General features: G+C 47.1%; 1 protein-coding gene across 7 annotated transcripts in view; it reads right to left on the bottom strand.

The window, feature by feature from the left end:
• The window catches only part of ccdc136b (coiled-coil domain containing 136b), an 87,743-nt gene that overhangs the window by 33,938 nt on the left and 40,633 nt on the right, over nt 1-13,172 (bottom strand). For all 7 annotated transcript variants that reach the window (XM_043713899.2, XM_043713898.2, XM_043713902.2 and 4 more), the window contains 2 exons: nt 12,689-12,748; nt 10,081-10,140 (listed from right to left, as the gene is read on the bottom strand). In XM_043713899.2, the coding sequence (XP_043569834.2) occupies nt 10,081-10,140; nt 12,689-12,748 (120 nt within the window). The remainder of the gene's footprint in view (nt 1-10,080; nt 10,141-12,688; nt 12,749-13,172) is intronic.

The following is a 13,172-nucleotide window of genomic DNA, read 5'->3' on the forward strand; positions in this document are numbered from 1 at the left end:
GACAGTATGTTTCTGTGAGCTTGAAAGGAAAGGCTGGTAGGTATAGGGAATGCTGGATGACAACACAAATTGAGGTTCTAGTTAAGATAAAGAAAGAAACATAAGTCAGATATAGACAAGAGAGATCGAATGAATCCTTAGAAGAGTATAAAGGCAGTAGGAGTACACCTAAGAGAGAAATCGGGACAGCAAAAAGGGGACATGAGATAGCTCTGGCAAATAGGATTGAGGAGAATCCAAAGGGATTTTAGAAATACATTAAGGACAAAAGGGTAACTAGGGAGAGAATAGGGCCCCTCAAAAATCAGCAAGGCAGTCTATGAGTGGAAGCGCAAGACATGTAGACTGTGTGTTAATCAAATCACTCACTATAGGAATATTGCTGCAACTAGCTCATCATAGTTCCTGGATCAGTGAGCAGCTGGAAAAACTTTAATGCGAAGGAGGGTTGATAAACATGAGGAAGGAGGACTAGAAGGACATGCTGATAGAATGAGAGAGAAGGCAACTTGCTGAGGAGCACGATTACCAGTGTAAAGCTGTTGAATTAATGCCTTGTCACTTAATGCTAGAATGTGACAGTTGTATTCCCAAACAGGGAAATTCCTACAAATTCCAAACGGGATAACTATATTCGGAATGTTTTTGCCGCTTCAGCGTCAAGATTCTTCCAGCTCCATTTCCTCAGAGAGCAAGGCGGCCTTTGTGTGCAGCCGCAGAAAATGGGGGAGATACTAAACGAGTATTTTGCATCAGTACTTACAGTGGAAAAGGCCATGGAAAATATAGAATGTGAGGAAATAAATAGGGACATCTTGAAAAATGTCCATATTACAGAGGAGGAAGCGCTGAATGTCTTAAAACATACAAAGGTGGATAAATCCCCAGGACCTAGAACTCTGTGGGAAGCTAGGGAAGTGATTGCTGGGCCCCTTGCTGAGATATTTGTACCATTGATAGTCACAGGTGAGGTGCTGGAAGACTGAGGCTGGCTAACATGGTCCCACTGTTTAAGAAGGGTGGTAAGGGATTGCCAAGGAACTATAGACCTTGACATCGATGGTGGGCAAGTTGTTGGAGGGAATCCTGAGGGACAGGATTTACATGTATTTGGAAAGCAAGGACTGAATAGGGATAGTCAACATGGCTTGATGTATGGGAAATCATATCTCACAAACTTGGTTGAGCTTTTTGAAGAAGTAACAAGAGGATTGATGAGGGCAGAGCAGTAGATGTGATCTATATGGACTTCAGTAAGGCATTCGACAAGGTTCCTCATGATAGGCTGGTTAGCAAGGTTAGATCTCACGGAATACAGGGAGAACTAGCCATTTGGATACAGAACTGGCTCAAAGATAGAAGACAGAGGATGGTGGTGGAGAGTTACTTTTCAGACTGAAGGCTTGTGAGCAGTGATGTGTCACAAGGATTGGCGCTGGGTCCACTGCTTTTCATCATTTATATAAAAGACTTGAACGTGAACATCGGATGTATAATTAGTAAGTTTGCAGATGAAACCAAAATTGGAGGTGTAGTGGACAGCAAAGATGGTATTTCAGAGTACAATGGGATCTTGATCAGATGGGCCAATGGGCTGAGGAGTGACAGAGGGAGTTTAATATAGATAAATGTGAGGTGCTGCATTTTGGAAAGGCAAACCAGGGCAGGACTTACACATCTAAAGGTAAGGTTCTGGGGAATGTTGCTAAACAAGGAGACCTTGGAGTGCAGGTTTATAATTCATTGAACGTAGAGTCTCAGTCAGATAGGATAGTGATGAAAGCATTTAGTATGCTTTCCTTTATTGGTCAGAGCATTGACTATAGGAGTTGGGAGCTGGAAATGTGTTGCTGGAAAAGCGCAGCAGGTCAGGCAGCATCCAGGGAATAGGAGAATCGATGTTTCGGGCATAAGCCCTTCTTCAGGAATGAGGAAAGTTTGTCCAGCAGGCTAAGATAAAAGGTAGGGAGGAGGGACTTGGGTGAGGGGCGTCGGGAATGTGATAGGTGGAAAGAGGTCAAGGTGAGGGTGATAGGTCAGACTGGGGTGGGGGCGGAGAGGTCGGGAAGAAGATTGCAGGTTAGGAAGGCGGTGCTGAATTTGATGGATTTGACTGAGACAGGGTGGGGGGAGGGGAAATGAGGAAACTGGTGAAATCTGAGTTCATCCCTTGTGGTTGGAGGGTTCCGAGCCAGAAGATGAGGTGTTCTTCCTCCAACCGTCGTTTTGTTGTGGTCTGACGATGGAGGAGTCCAAAGACCTGCATATCCTTGGTGGAGTGGGAGGGGGAATTGAAATGTTGAGCTACAGGGTGGTTGGGTTGGTTGGTCCGGGTGTCCCAGAGGTGTTCTCTGAAACGCTCCGCAAGTAGCCGGCCTGTCTCCCCAATATAGAGGAGGCCACATCGGGTGCAGAGGATGCAATAGATGATATGTGTGGAGGTGCAGGTGAATCTGTGGCGGATATGGAAGTTTCCTTTGGGGCCTTGGAGGGAGGTGAGGGGGGAGGTGTGGGCGCAAGTCTTGCACCTCCTGCGGTTGCAGGGGAAGGTGCCGGGAGTGGAGGTTGGGTTGGTGGGGGGTGTGGATCTGACGAGGGAGTCACGGAGGGAGTGGTCTTTACGGAATGCTGATGGGGGAGGGGAGGGAAATATATCCTTGGTGGTGGGGTCCGTTTGGAGGTAGCGGAAATGACGGCGGATGATGCGCTGTACATGGAGATTGGTGGGGTGGTAGGTGAGGACCAGTGGGGTTCTGAGACCGACTCCCACAGCTACCTGGACTACACCTCCTCCCATCCTGCCGACCGACTCCCACAGCCACCTGGACTACACCTCCTCCCATCCTGCCGATCGACTCCCACAGCTACCTGGACTACACCTCCTCCCATCCTGCCCCCTGTAAAAACGCCATCCCATTCTCCCAATTCCTTCGACTCCGCCGCATCTGCTCCCAGGAGGACCAGTTCCAAAAACGCACAACCCAGATGGCCTCCTTCTTCAAGGACCGCAACGTCCCCCCCGACGTGGTCGACGATGCCCTCCACCGCATCTCTTCCACTTCCCGCTCCTCCGCCCTTGAACCCCGCCCCTCCAACCGCCACCAGGACAGAACCCCACTGGTCCTCACCTACCACCCCACCAATCTCCATGTACAGCGCATCATCCGCCGTCATTTCGCCACCTCCAAACGGACCCCACCACCAGGGATATATTTCCCTCCCCTCACCTATCAGCATTCCGTAAAGACCACTCCCTCCGTGACTCCCTCGTCAGAGCCACACCCCCCACCAACCCAACCTCCACTCCCGGCGCCTTCCCCTGCAACCGCAGGAGGTGCAAGACTTGCGCCCACACCTTCCCCCTCACCTCCCTCCAAGGCCCCAAAGGAAACTTCCATATCCGCCACAGATTCACCTGCACCTCCACACATATCATCTATTGCATCCTCTGCACCCGATGTGGCCTCCTCTATATTGGGGAGACAGGCCGGCTACTTGCGGAGCGTTTCAGAGAACACCTCTGGGACACCCGGACCAACCAACCCAACCACCCTGTAGCTCAACATTTCAATTCCCCCTCCCACTCCGCCAAGGATATGCAGGTCTTTGGACTCCTCCATCGTCAGACCACAACAAAACGACGGTTGGAGGAAGAACGCCTCATCTTCCGCCTAGGAACCCTCCAACCACAAGGGATGAACTCAGATTTCACCAGTTTCCTCATTTCCCCTCCCCCCACCCTGTCTCAGTCAAATCCATCAAATTCAGCACCGCCTTCCTAACCTGCAATCTTCTTCCCGACCTCTCTGCCCCCACCCCAGTCTGACCTATCACCCTCACCTTAACCTCTTTCCACCTATCACATTCCCGACGCCCCTCCCCCAAGTCCCTCCTCCCTACCTTTTATCTTAGCCTGCTGGACAAACTTTCCTCATTCCTGAAGAAGGGCTTATGCCCGAAACGTCGATTCTCCTATTCCCTGGATGCTGCCTGACCTGCTGCGCTTTTCCAGCAACACATTTCCAGCTCTGATCTCCAGCATCTGCAGACCTCACTTTCTCCTATAGGAGTTGGGAGGCCATGTTGCAGCTCTACAGGGCATTGGTTAGGCTACATTTGGAATATTGTGTGAAATTTTAGTCTCCCTCCTATTGGAAGGATGTTTTGAAACTTGAAAGGGTTCAGAAAAGATTCACGAAGATGTTGCCAGGGTTGGAGGGTTTGAGCTATCGGGGGAGGCTGAATAGGCTGGGGCTGTTTTCCCTGGAGGGTCTGAGGCTGAGGGGTGACCTTCTAGAGGTTTATAAAATCATGAGAGGCATGGGTAAGGTAAATAGACAAGGTGTTTTCCATGGGTTGGGGGAGTCCAGACAAAGGCATAAGCTTAGGGTGAGAAGGAAAAGATTTAAAAGGGACCTAAGGAGCAACCTTTTTCCACAGAGGGTGGTGCGTGTATGGAATGAGCTGCCAGAGGACGTGGTGGAGGCTGGTACAATGACCACATTTAAAAGACATCTGGACAGGTATCTGAATTAGAAGGGTTTAGAGGGATATAGGCCAAGTGCTGGCAAACGAGACTAGATTAATTTAGGATATCTCATCGGCATGGACGAGTTGGACCGAAGGTTCTGTTTCCATGCTGTACATCTCTATGACTCTATTTACCCCCATAATCCAGATTCCAATTCCCTACAGTATTCCTGACTTCGTGGCATGGGAATTCAGTAGTCCCACTCGCAGTGAACTGGCCATTAGCGCCATCTGTTGGCAGAGGCAGAGTTGTCAATGAACCTGAGAATAGCTCAGTAAAAGTGCAACAATGAAATGTTCTTTCACACGTTGTCATGGAATTCTTTAATGTGACATCCATTTTGATCAGTTTTCAGGATCTGGGCATCACTGGAAAAGCTTGAGAAGGTAGTGGAAAACCACCTTTTTTAATTAATGCAGTGAAGATACACAGTACTATTATTTCGGGTGTTGTACATAGGTCTGAAAAGGTTAATACTGATGATTTCATGTGAATTTGTGGGCAGAATAGTTCAGGATTTCAAAGGAGTAAGACCTAACATCTGGTCCTCTTCAAGGTCTCTGTCAAATGCCAATCAACCTGTGCAACCTCTAACTAGTTGCTAACATGTAATAAACTACATCTTATCTACAAGACTCATGGGATAGTTTTCCTCTCCCACACTAGACCAAGTAGGCCCTGTAGACTCAGACAGCACAGTGAGATGGCATCACCGTGGTTTTCCTCCTCTATACCTGACCTTGCAGTTTCCTACACTTTAACAGTATGGTGACAGCAATCTTCATCATGGACAGCAGGTCACACAGCAGAGCAACTGGAATTTACCAACCAAATAGGGAATTCCAGGATGGTTTAACAAAAATGGAGGGATGGAGATATAATTTCTAGTCAGGATGCTGTGATCATTAAATTGAGGTTTTACATTTTATACTGAGAATGTAGCTGAGAAAAATGTCTAGAGTTTTGGTATGCAGAAACCAGTCATTCAACCCTGCACAACTATTCACTATAGCAATCACAAACCAATTCAATTGTTTTGCTATCTATTAATAGTTCTGAAATAATTCCAAACTCATCCCACTGTCCAGCTGTTTCCCCATTGTTCTGTCAAAATCCCTAATTCCACCATTCCACTCCATCCCCATGTTCCTGTATCAACCCCAAACTAAATGTTTTTTTTTAATTTATTCACCTGCATTTATCATCCATCACTAGCTGCCCTTGAAAATGTGGTGGTGAGCTGCCTTCTTGAACCACTAAAGATCATGTGCTGTAGGTAAACTCACAATACCCTTGGGGAGGGAATTCTAGAAATTTGACCCAGCAAAAGCAAAGGAACAGCGATATATTTACAAGTCAGGATGGTGAGTGGCTTGGAAGTTAACTTGCAGCTGGTGATGTCCGATGTATGTGCTGCCCTTGTCCTTCTCGATGGGAATGATCGTGGGTTTGGAAGGTCCTATCGAAGGATCTTTGCCGAATTTCTGCAGTGCATCTTGTAGACATTACACTGCTCCTACTGAGCATCACTGGTAGGGGAATGGATGCTGTGGATGTGGCTCCTACCAAGTGGGTTGCTTTGTCCTGGATGGTATCAAACTTCTTGAGTGTTGCTGGGGCTGCACCAATCCAGGTAAGTGGGTGCCTTATAGGTGGTGAACAGATTTGGGGAGTCGGGAGGTGAGTTACTCACCGCAGTACTCCTAGCCTCTGACCTACTTGTATAGCTACAGTAATTATACGGTGAGTTCAGTTCAGATTCTGGTCAATGGAAGGATGTTGATAGTAGGGGGGGTCAGTGATGACAATCCCTTTGGCTGTCAAGGGGCAGTGGCTAGTTTGTCTCTTATTGGAGATGGTCATTGCCTGGAATTTTTGTGGCACAAATATTATTTGTTACTTGTCAGCCCAAACCCGGTTAGTGACCAGATCTCATTGCATTTGGACATGGACTGCGTCAATATTGGAGAAGTCAAGAATCCGCAGAACATTGTACAATAATCAGTGAACATCCCCACTTCTGACTTTATGATGGAAAGAAGGTCATTAATGAAACAGCTAAAAATGGTTGGGCCTAGGACTACTATCCTGAAGAGATGTCTTGAAGCTGAGATGACTGACCTCCAACAACCACAGCCAAATTCCAATGTACCAGCAATGACTCTAACAAGGGAAGAGTTTGCCTCCAATTCTCATTGATCCCAGTTTTGTTTGGGCTCCTTGATGCCACACTCGGTCAAAATCCACATTGATGTCAAGGGCTACCACTCTCAACTCACCTCTGGAATTCGGCTGTTTTGTCCATGCTTGAACCAAGACTGTAACAAAGTCAGGAGCTGAGTGGCTCTGGTGGAACCCAAACAGGGCATCACTGAGTAGGTTATTATTGAGCAGGTGCTGCTTGACGGCACTATTGATGACACCTTTGATCACTGTGCTGATGATCAAGAGTAGACCAATAGGGTTGTAACTGGTTGGGATACATTTGTCCTGTTTTTTATACACAGGACATACCTGGGCAATTTTCCTCATGGTCAGATGGATGCCAATGTACTGGAACAGCTTGGCTAGGGGTGTGGCAAGTTGTGGAGCACAGGTCTTCCGGACTGGAATGTTGTCAGTGACCATGGCCTTTGTAGTACCTTGTGCCTCCAACCATTTCTTGATATCATATGGAGTGAATCAAATTGGCTGAAGACTGGTATATGTGATGTTGTGGACCACTGTTGGAGGTCAAGATTGATTATCCACCCAGTACTTCTGGCTGAAGATTGCTGCGAGTTTTATCTTTTGTATCGATATGCTGGGCTCGTCCATCATTGAGGATGGATATATTTGTGGAACCTCCTCCTGCACCGAGCTGTTTAATTGTCCACCACCCTAAGTCCATAAGATATAGGAGCAGAATTAGTCCATTCGACTCATCGGGTCCGCCTTGCCATTTGATCATGGTTGATAAGCTTTTCAACCCCATTCTCCTGCCTTCTCCCAATGACGCTTTATCCTCTTACCAATCAAGAACCAATCTAACTCTGTCTTAAATACACTCAATGTTTTGGCCTCCACACAGCCTTCTGTGGCAATGTGTTCCACAAATTAATCAGCCTCTGGCTGAAGAAATTCATCCTCAGCTCAGTTCTAAATGGTTGTCACTTCACTCTGAGGCTGTGGCCTCAGGTCCTAGTCTCTCCTATTAGTGGAAGCATTTTCTCCACATCCATCATCTAGGCCTCGCAGTATTCTGTAAGTTTCAATCAGATTCGCCCTCACCCTTCTAAACTCCATCAAATACAGACCAAGAGTTCTCAACCACTCCTCACATGACAAGCCCTTCATCCCCAGAGTCATTCTTGTAAACCTACTCTTGACTCCCTCCAAGGCCAGCACATCGTTTTTAGATACAGGGCCCAAAACTGCTCACAATATTCCAAATGTGGCCTGACCTGAGCCTTATACTGCCTTAGCAGTCCATCTCTGCTCTTGTATTCTCATTCTCTCAAAATGAAAACTGACATTGCACTTACGTTCCGAACTGTCACCATTTCTGACTGGACATGACAGGAATACAGAGCTTATAACTGATCAGTCGGTTGTGGGATTACTTAGTTCTGTCTACCATTTGCTGATAATGCTTTTGACACACAAGTAGTTGGTTTGGTAGCTTCATCAGGCTGACACCTCATTGTTATGCCTAGCTTTAGTCCAGGCATGCCCTCTTGCACTCCCCACTGAACCAGGGTAGATACCATGGCTTGGTGGCAATGGTGGAGTTGGAGATTACATTAGGTACGATTCTGCTGCTATTAATGGCCCACAGCACCTCATGGATGCCCAGTCTTGAGTTACTAGATCTGTTCAAAGTCAGTCCCACTTAGCATGGTGCCAGTCCTGCCCTTCTCCTTCCAGATGTTAGGGGTGTGAATTCAAAAGGTGCTGCCTCTGAAGGCTTCAAAATACCTGCAGCGCATCTTGCAGATAATACATACATCTGCTACTGAGCGTCGGTGTTGGAGGGAGTGGATGTGTTTGGATGTGATGCTAATCAAGCGGCTGCTTCTCCTGAATAGTGTGAAGCTTCATGTGTGTTGTTGGAGCTACACCCATCCAGGCAAGTGGGGAGTATTCCATTGCACTCCTGACTTGTGCCTTGTAGATGCTGGACAGACTTTGGGAAGTCAGGTGGTGAATTACTCACTGTAGGATTCTTAGCTACTGACCAGGCTCATGTAGCCACTGTATTTATCTGGTGAGTGTAGTTCAGTTTCTGATCAATGGCAATTCCAGGGATGTTGGTCAGAAGGAATAAGCAGAGGCAATGTCAAGGGCCGATGGTTAGATTATCTGATTTTAGAAATGGTCATGAACATAAGACCAGAAGATATCGGAGACAATTTGGCCATTCAGCCTGTGAAATATGCTCTCCCACTTGAATGTCACTGCCTGGCATTTGAGTGGCACTAATGGTACTTGCCACTTCTCAGCCCAAACCTGGATACTGTGTAAATCTAATGCTGCTGAACATTGTGCAGTCATCAGTGACTAACCCCTTCTCTGACCTTATGATGGAGGGACAGTTATTGATGGAGCAGCTGAAGTTGTTTGGGTCTAGGACACCACCTCGAGGAACTCCTGCAGAAATGTCTTGGGGCTGAGCTGATTGACGTCCAACAATCACAGCCATCTTTCTACCTTCCAGGTCTGACTCCAACCAATGGAGTCTCCTGATTTCCATTGACTCACATTGAGTCTAACGTGTCTTCGACAGGCAGTCACTCTCACTTCACCCCACTAATCCCAAACCTCTTCCTATTGTTCCCAGTGTATCAAATCAAAATTAAGTTCACTGTCTGGCTCTCTCCTCATCATCCTGGATCAACCTTCCACTCTTTCTGCATAGCCCTTAACCCTCCTTTGCTTCAGATATTTATCCAATGTCCCTTTAAAAGATCCAACATGCTCTGTTTCAATCACTTCTTGCAATAAGTCATGCTCCAAAAACCCATTGAGGAAACATATTTCTCCTAACCTCACTCTGATAATTATTAATAATCTCTCAACGCTGGTTCCTCACTTGATTAGACAGTCATGCTATCAAAACTTGTTACATCTGCATTAAATCTCCTTCCTGTAGTCCCATGTGTGAACAGTCTCAGTATCCCCACTCTTCACAAAACTCAATTTTTCCATTGTCAAAATCATCCCAGTGACACAGACATTCTTTGTGATTTTAATTTCCTTCCTATCATGGGGACCTGGAACTTCTCATTGTCTCTGACTGTGGGCTAACTGATAGTTTCTCCATCCTACAGTTCATTAGCATCTTCTTGATAGCAGTCTCTTATCAATATCAATCAGTCAGCAAACCATCTGCAATTTGAGAGTCATCTTTTAACATGAACGCATTACATCAAATCCCCCAGCTCCAAGTGGGGGAATATTTCTTTTCCTTCTCTATCACAATCTCCAAAGAATTAGAATGCTAATGCGTAATTTGAATTTCTGCGTACACCTCAGTGACTCAGGCTTGCTGTGATGGAGTAAAGACTCACCACTTATATCACGGACGATTGCTTGCTGACGCAGAACCTTCACATCTGGGGGACCTTTCTCTGAAAAACAATCAAGTTAAATGCCGGTTACTGCAGTTACACATGAGGTAAGCAAAAGCACAACTGCTTAGCAACAGACAGTCTGCTTCGGATGGAAGTCAGTGTCTTTAGGGAAGTAGGACAGAGGGTCAATGTCTTCAGGGTAGGGGAGCAAGAGAGTCATGGTCTTTATGACACAGTGGGAGACAGTCAGCACCTTCAAGAGAGTGGAAGAGAGAGTCCACTCCTTCAGGCAAGCTGGAGAATCAATACTTCAAAGAATGAGGACGGAGTCAGCATTTTCAATGGGGGAGAGGTCAGGGAGAGCATTGACAGATTCAAAGGATTTGGTAGGGTGGAGGGAAGAGAGAATCAACATCATCTGAATAATTTGATCAGGGACAGTCAGCACGGTTTTGTGAAGGGTAGGTCATGCCCAACAAATCTTATTGAGTTTTTGACAAAGTGACCAAACAGGTAGATGAGAGTAAACCGTTTGATGTGGTGTAAATGGATTTCAGCAAGGCGTTCGATAAGGTTCGCCACAGTAGGCTATTGTACAAAATGCGGAGGAATGGGATTGTGAGAGACATAGCAGTTTGGATCAGTAATTGGCTTGCTGAAAGAAAACAGAGGGTTGTAGTTAATGGAACATGTTCATCTTGGTGTCCAGCTACTAGCAGCGTACCTCAAGGGTTGGTGTTGGGTTCTCTGCTGTTCGTCATTTTTATAAATGACCTGGATGAGGGCTTAGAAAGGTGGGTTAGCAAATTTGTGGACGACACTAAGGTCGGTGGAGTTGTGGATAGTGACAAAGGATGTAGTAGGCTGCAGAGAGACATAGATAGGATGCAGAGCTGGGCTGAGAGGTGGCAAATGGAGTTTAACGTGGACAAGTGTGAGGTGATACACTTTGGATGGAGTAATTGGAATGCAAAGTAGTGGGCTAATGGTAAGATTCTTGGTAGTGTAGATGAGCAGAGAGATCTCGGTGTCCATGTATACAGATCCCTGAAAGTTGCCACCCAGATTGACAGGGTTGTTAAGAAGGCATACAGTGTTTTGGCCTTTATTAATAGAGGGATTGAGTTCTGGAACCAGGAGGTTATGCTGCAGCTGTACAAAGCTCTGGTACAGCCACACTTGGAGTATTGTGTACAGTTCTGGTCACATTATAAGAAGGATGTGGAAGCTTTGGAAAGGGTACAAAGGAGATTTACTAGGATGTTGCCTAGTATGGAAGGAATGTCTTACAAGGAAAGGCTGAGAGCCTTGAGGCTGTTCTCGTTAGAGAGAAGAAGGTTGAGAGGTGACTTAATAGAGACATATAAGATAATCAGAGGGTTAGATACGGTGGACAGGGAGAGTCTTTTTCCAAGTATGGGGACTGCAAACACGAGGGGACACAACTTTAAAGTGAGGGGAGATAGGTATAAGACAGATGTCAGAAGTAGTTTCTTTACTCAGCGAGTAGTAATGTATGGAATGCTTTGCCTGCAATGGTAGTAGATTCACCAACTTTAAGTGCATTTAAGTCGTCATTGGACAGGCATATGGACGTACATGGAATAGTGCAGGTGGGATGGGCTTCAGATTAGTATGACAGGGCGGCAAAGGGCCTGTACTGAGCTGTAATGTTCTATGTTCTGTCAAAGGATGGGGATAGATGAAGGCAGAAGAGTCAGCAACTTTGGGTGATATGGTGGGGGGGAGGGGAGAGTGGGGAGGGGTTGGTGGGAGAATGTTAACACCTTCCAGTGATGAGGGGAGAATCAATATCTTCAGGCGAAGGGTGGGGGGATGGAGAAGAGTCATTGCCTTCAGGCAATGGGAGAGGGAATGGCAGGGGGGCAAGTCAGCACCTTCAGGCGATGGGGGAGGAGTGGAGGGAGGGGAGTCAACATCTTCAGTCAATGGGGGGGGGGGATGTCAACACCTTCAGGCAATGGGAGGGGGAATGGCAGGGGGGAAAAGTAAGCACCTTCAGGCGATGGGAGAGAGTCAATGTCCTCAGGCCATGGGTGGGGAGGGGGGGGGGGGTGGGGCGAGGGGTTGCGAGATGGAGTCAACACTTCGAAGTAATGGTAGAGAGTCGATACCTCAAGCCGATGGGGGGTTGAGGGATGGTAGAGTCGACACCTTCAGGAGATGGTGGGGGGAGAGGAGGATTCAACACCTTCAGGCGATGGGGGGGAAGGAGGTCGACACCTTCAGGCGACGGGGAGGGGTGTCGACACCTTCAGGCGACAGGGGGAGGGGTGTCGACACCTTCAGGTGATGGTGGGGGGGTAGGATTCAACACCTTCAGGCGACGGGGAGGGGTGTTGACACCTTCGGGCGACAGGGGGAGGGGTGTCGACACCTTCAGGCAAGAGAGGAGGGGAGTCGACACCTTCAGGCGATGGCGGGGGGGAGTATTCAACATCTTCAGGCTTCGGGGAGGGGTGTTGACGCCTTCAGGCGACAGGGGGAGGGGGGGTAGAATCAGCAATTTCAAGGCGGGGCTAGGAATGAGGAATTGAGTGTATGGCCACAGTAACTTAAGGAAAATAATTTGGGGCTGAGTTACCGCTCATGTCTCTAATCATAGCTTGTTTACGCAGAATCTTCGATTCCTGAAGTCTTTTCTCTGCAACAGAAAATTACAATAAACTTTGATTGATAAAAGACATATCAGTCATACCTTTCAATGAGAGCGATCACAGAAGATCTTATGAAACTGGAGTATTCCTCCAGCTCCTTGAACCTGGTGCTCCATTGAGTACAATCACAGCTGATCTGCTACATCAACTACACAGACTATCCCATATCCTTGGATTCTCTTAGCCCCCAAGAATCTATTGATCTCAGTCTGAAATACACTCATGAATAGCAATTGAGCATCCTTAGACCCCTGGGACAGAATTCTCAGTCTTTCATAGATATGTAAGAGGAAAGCCACAAGTCAGCACACCGAGCAGAACCACAGGTTATTCCTGCACAAGATGGCACTATCCTTCAGTAACCACACATCAGGCTAGCAGAAGTAAATCCTCCAAAAGAAACCAAGCTGT

This window comes from Chiloscyllium plagiosum, unplaced genomic scaffold, assembly GCF_037043375.1.
Source record: "Chiloscyllium plagiosum isolate Xiang-an unplaced genomic scaffold, Cpla_swu_hap1 HiC_scaffold_23, whole genome shotgun sequence".
NCBI lineage: Eukaryota > Metazoa > Chordata > Chondrichthyes > Orectolobiformes > Hemiscylliidae > Chiloscyllium > Chiloscyllium plagiosum.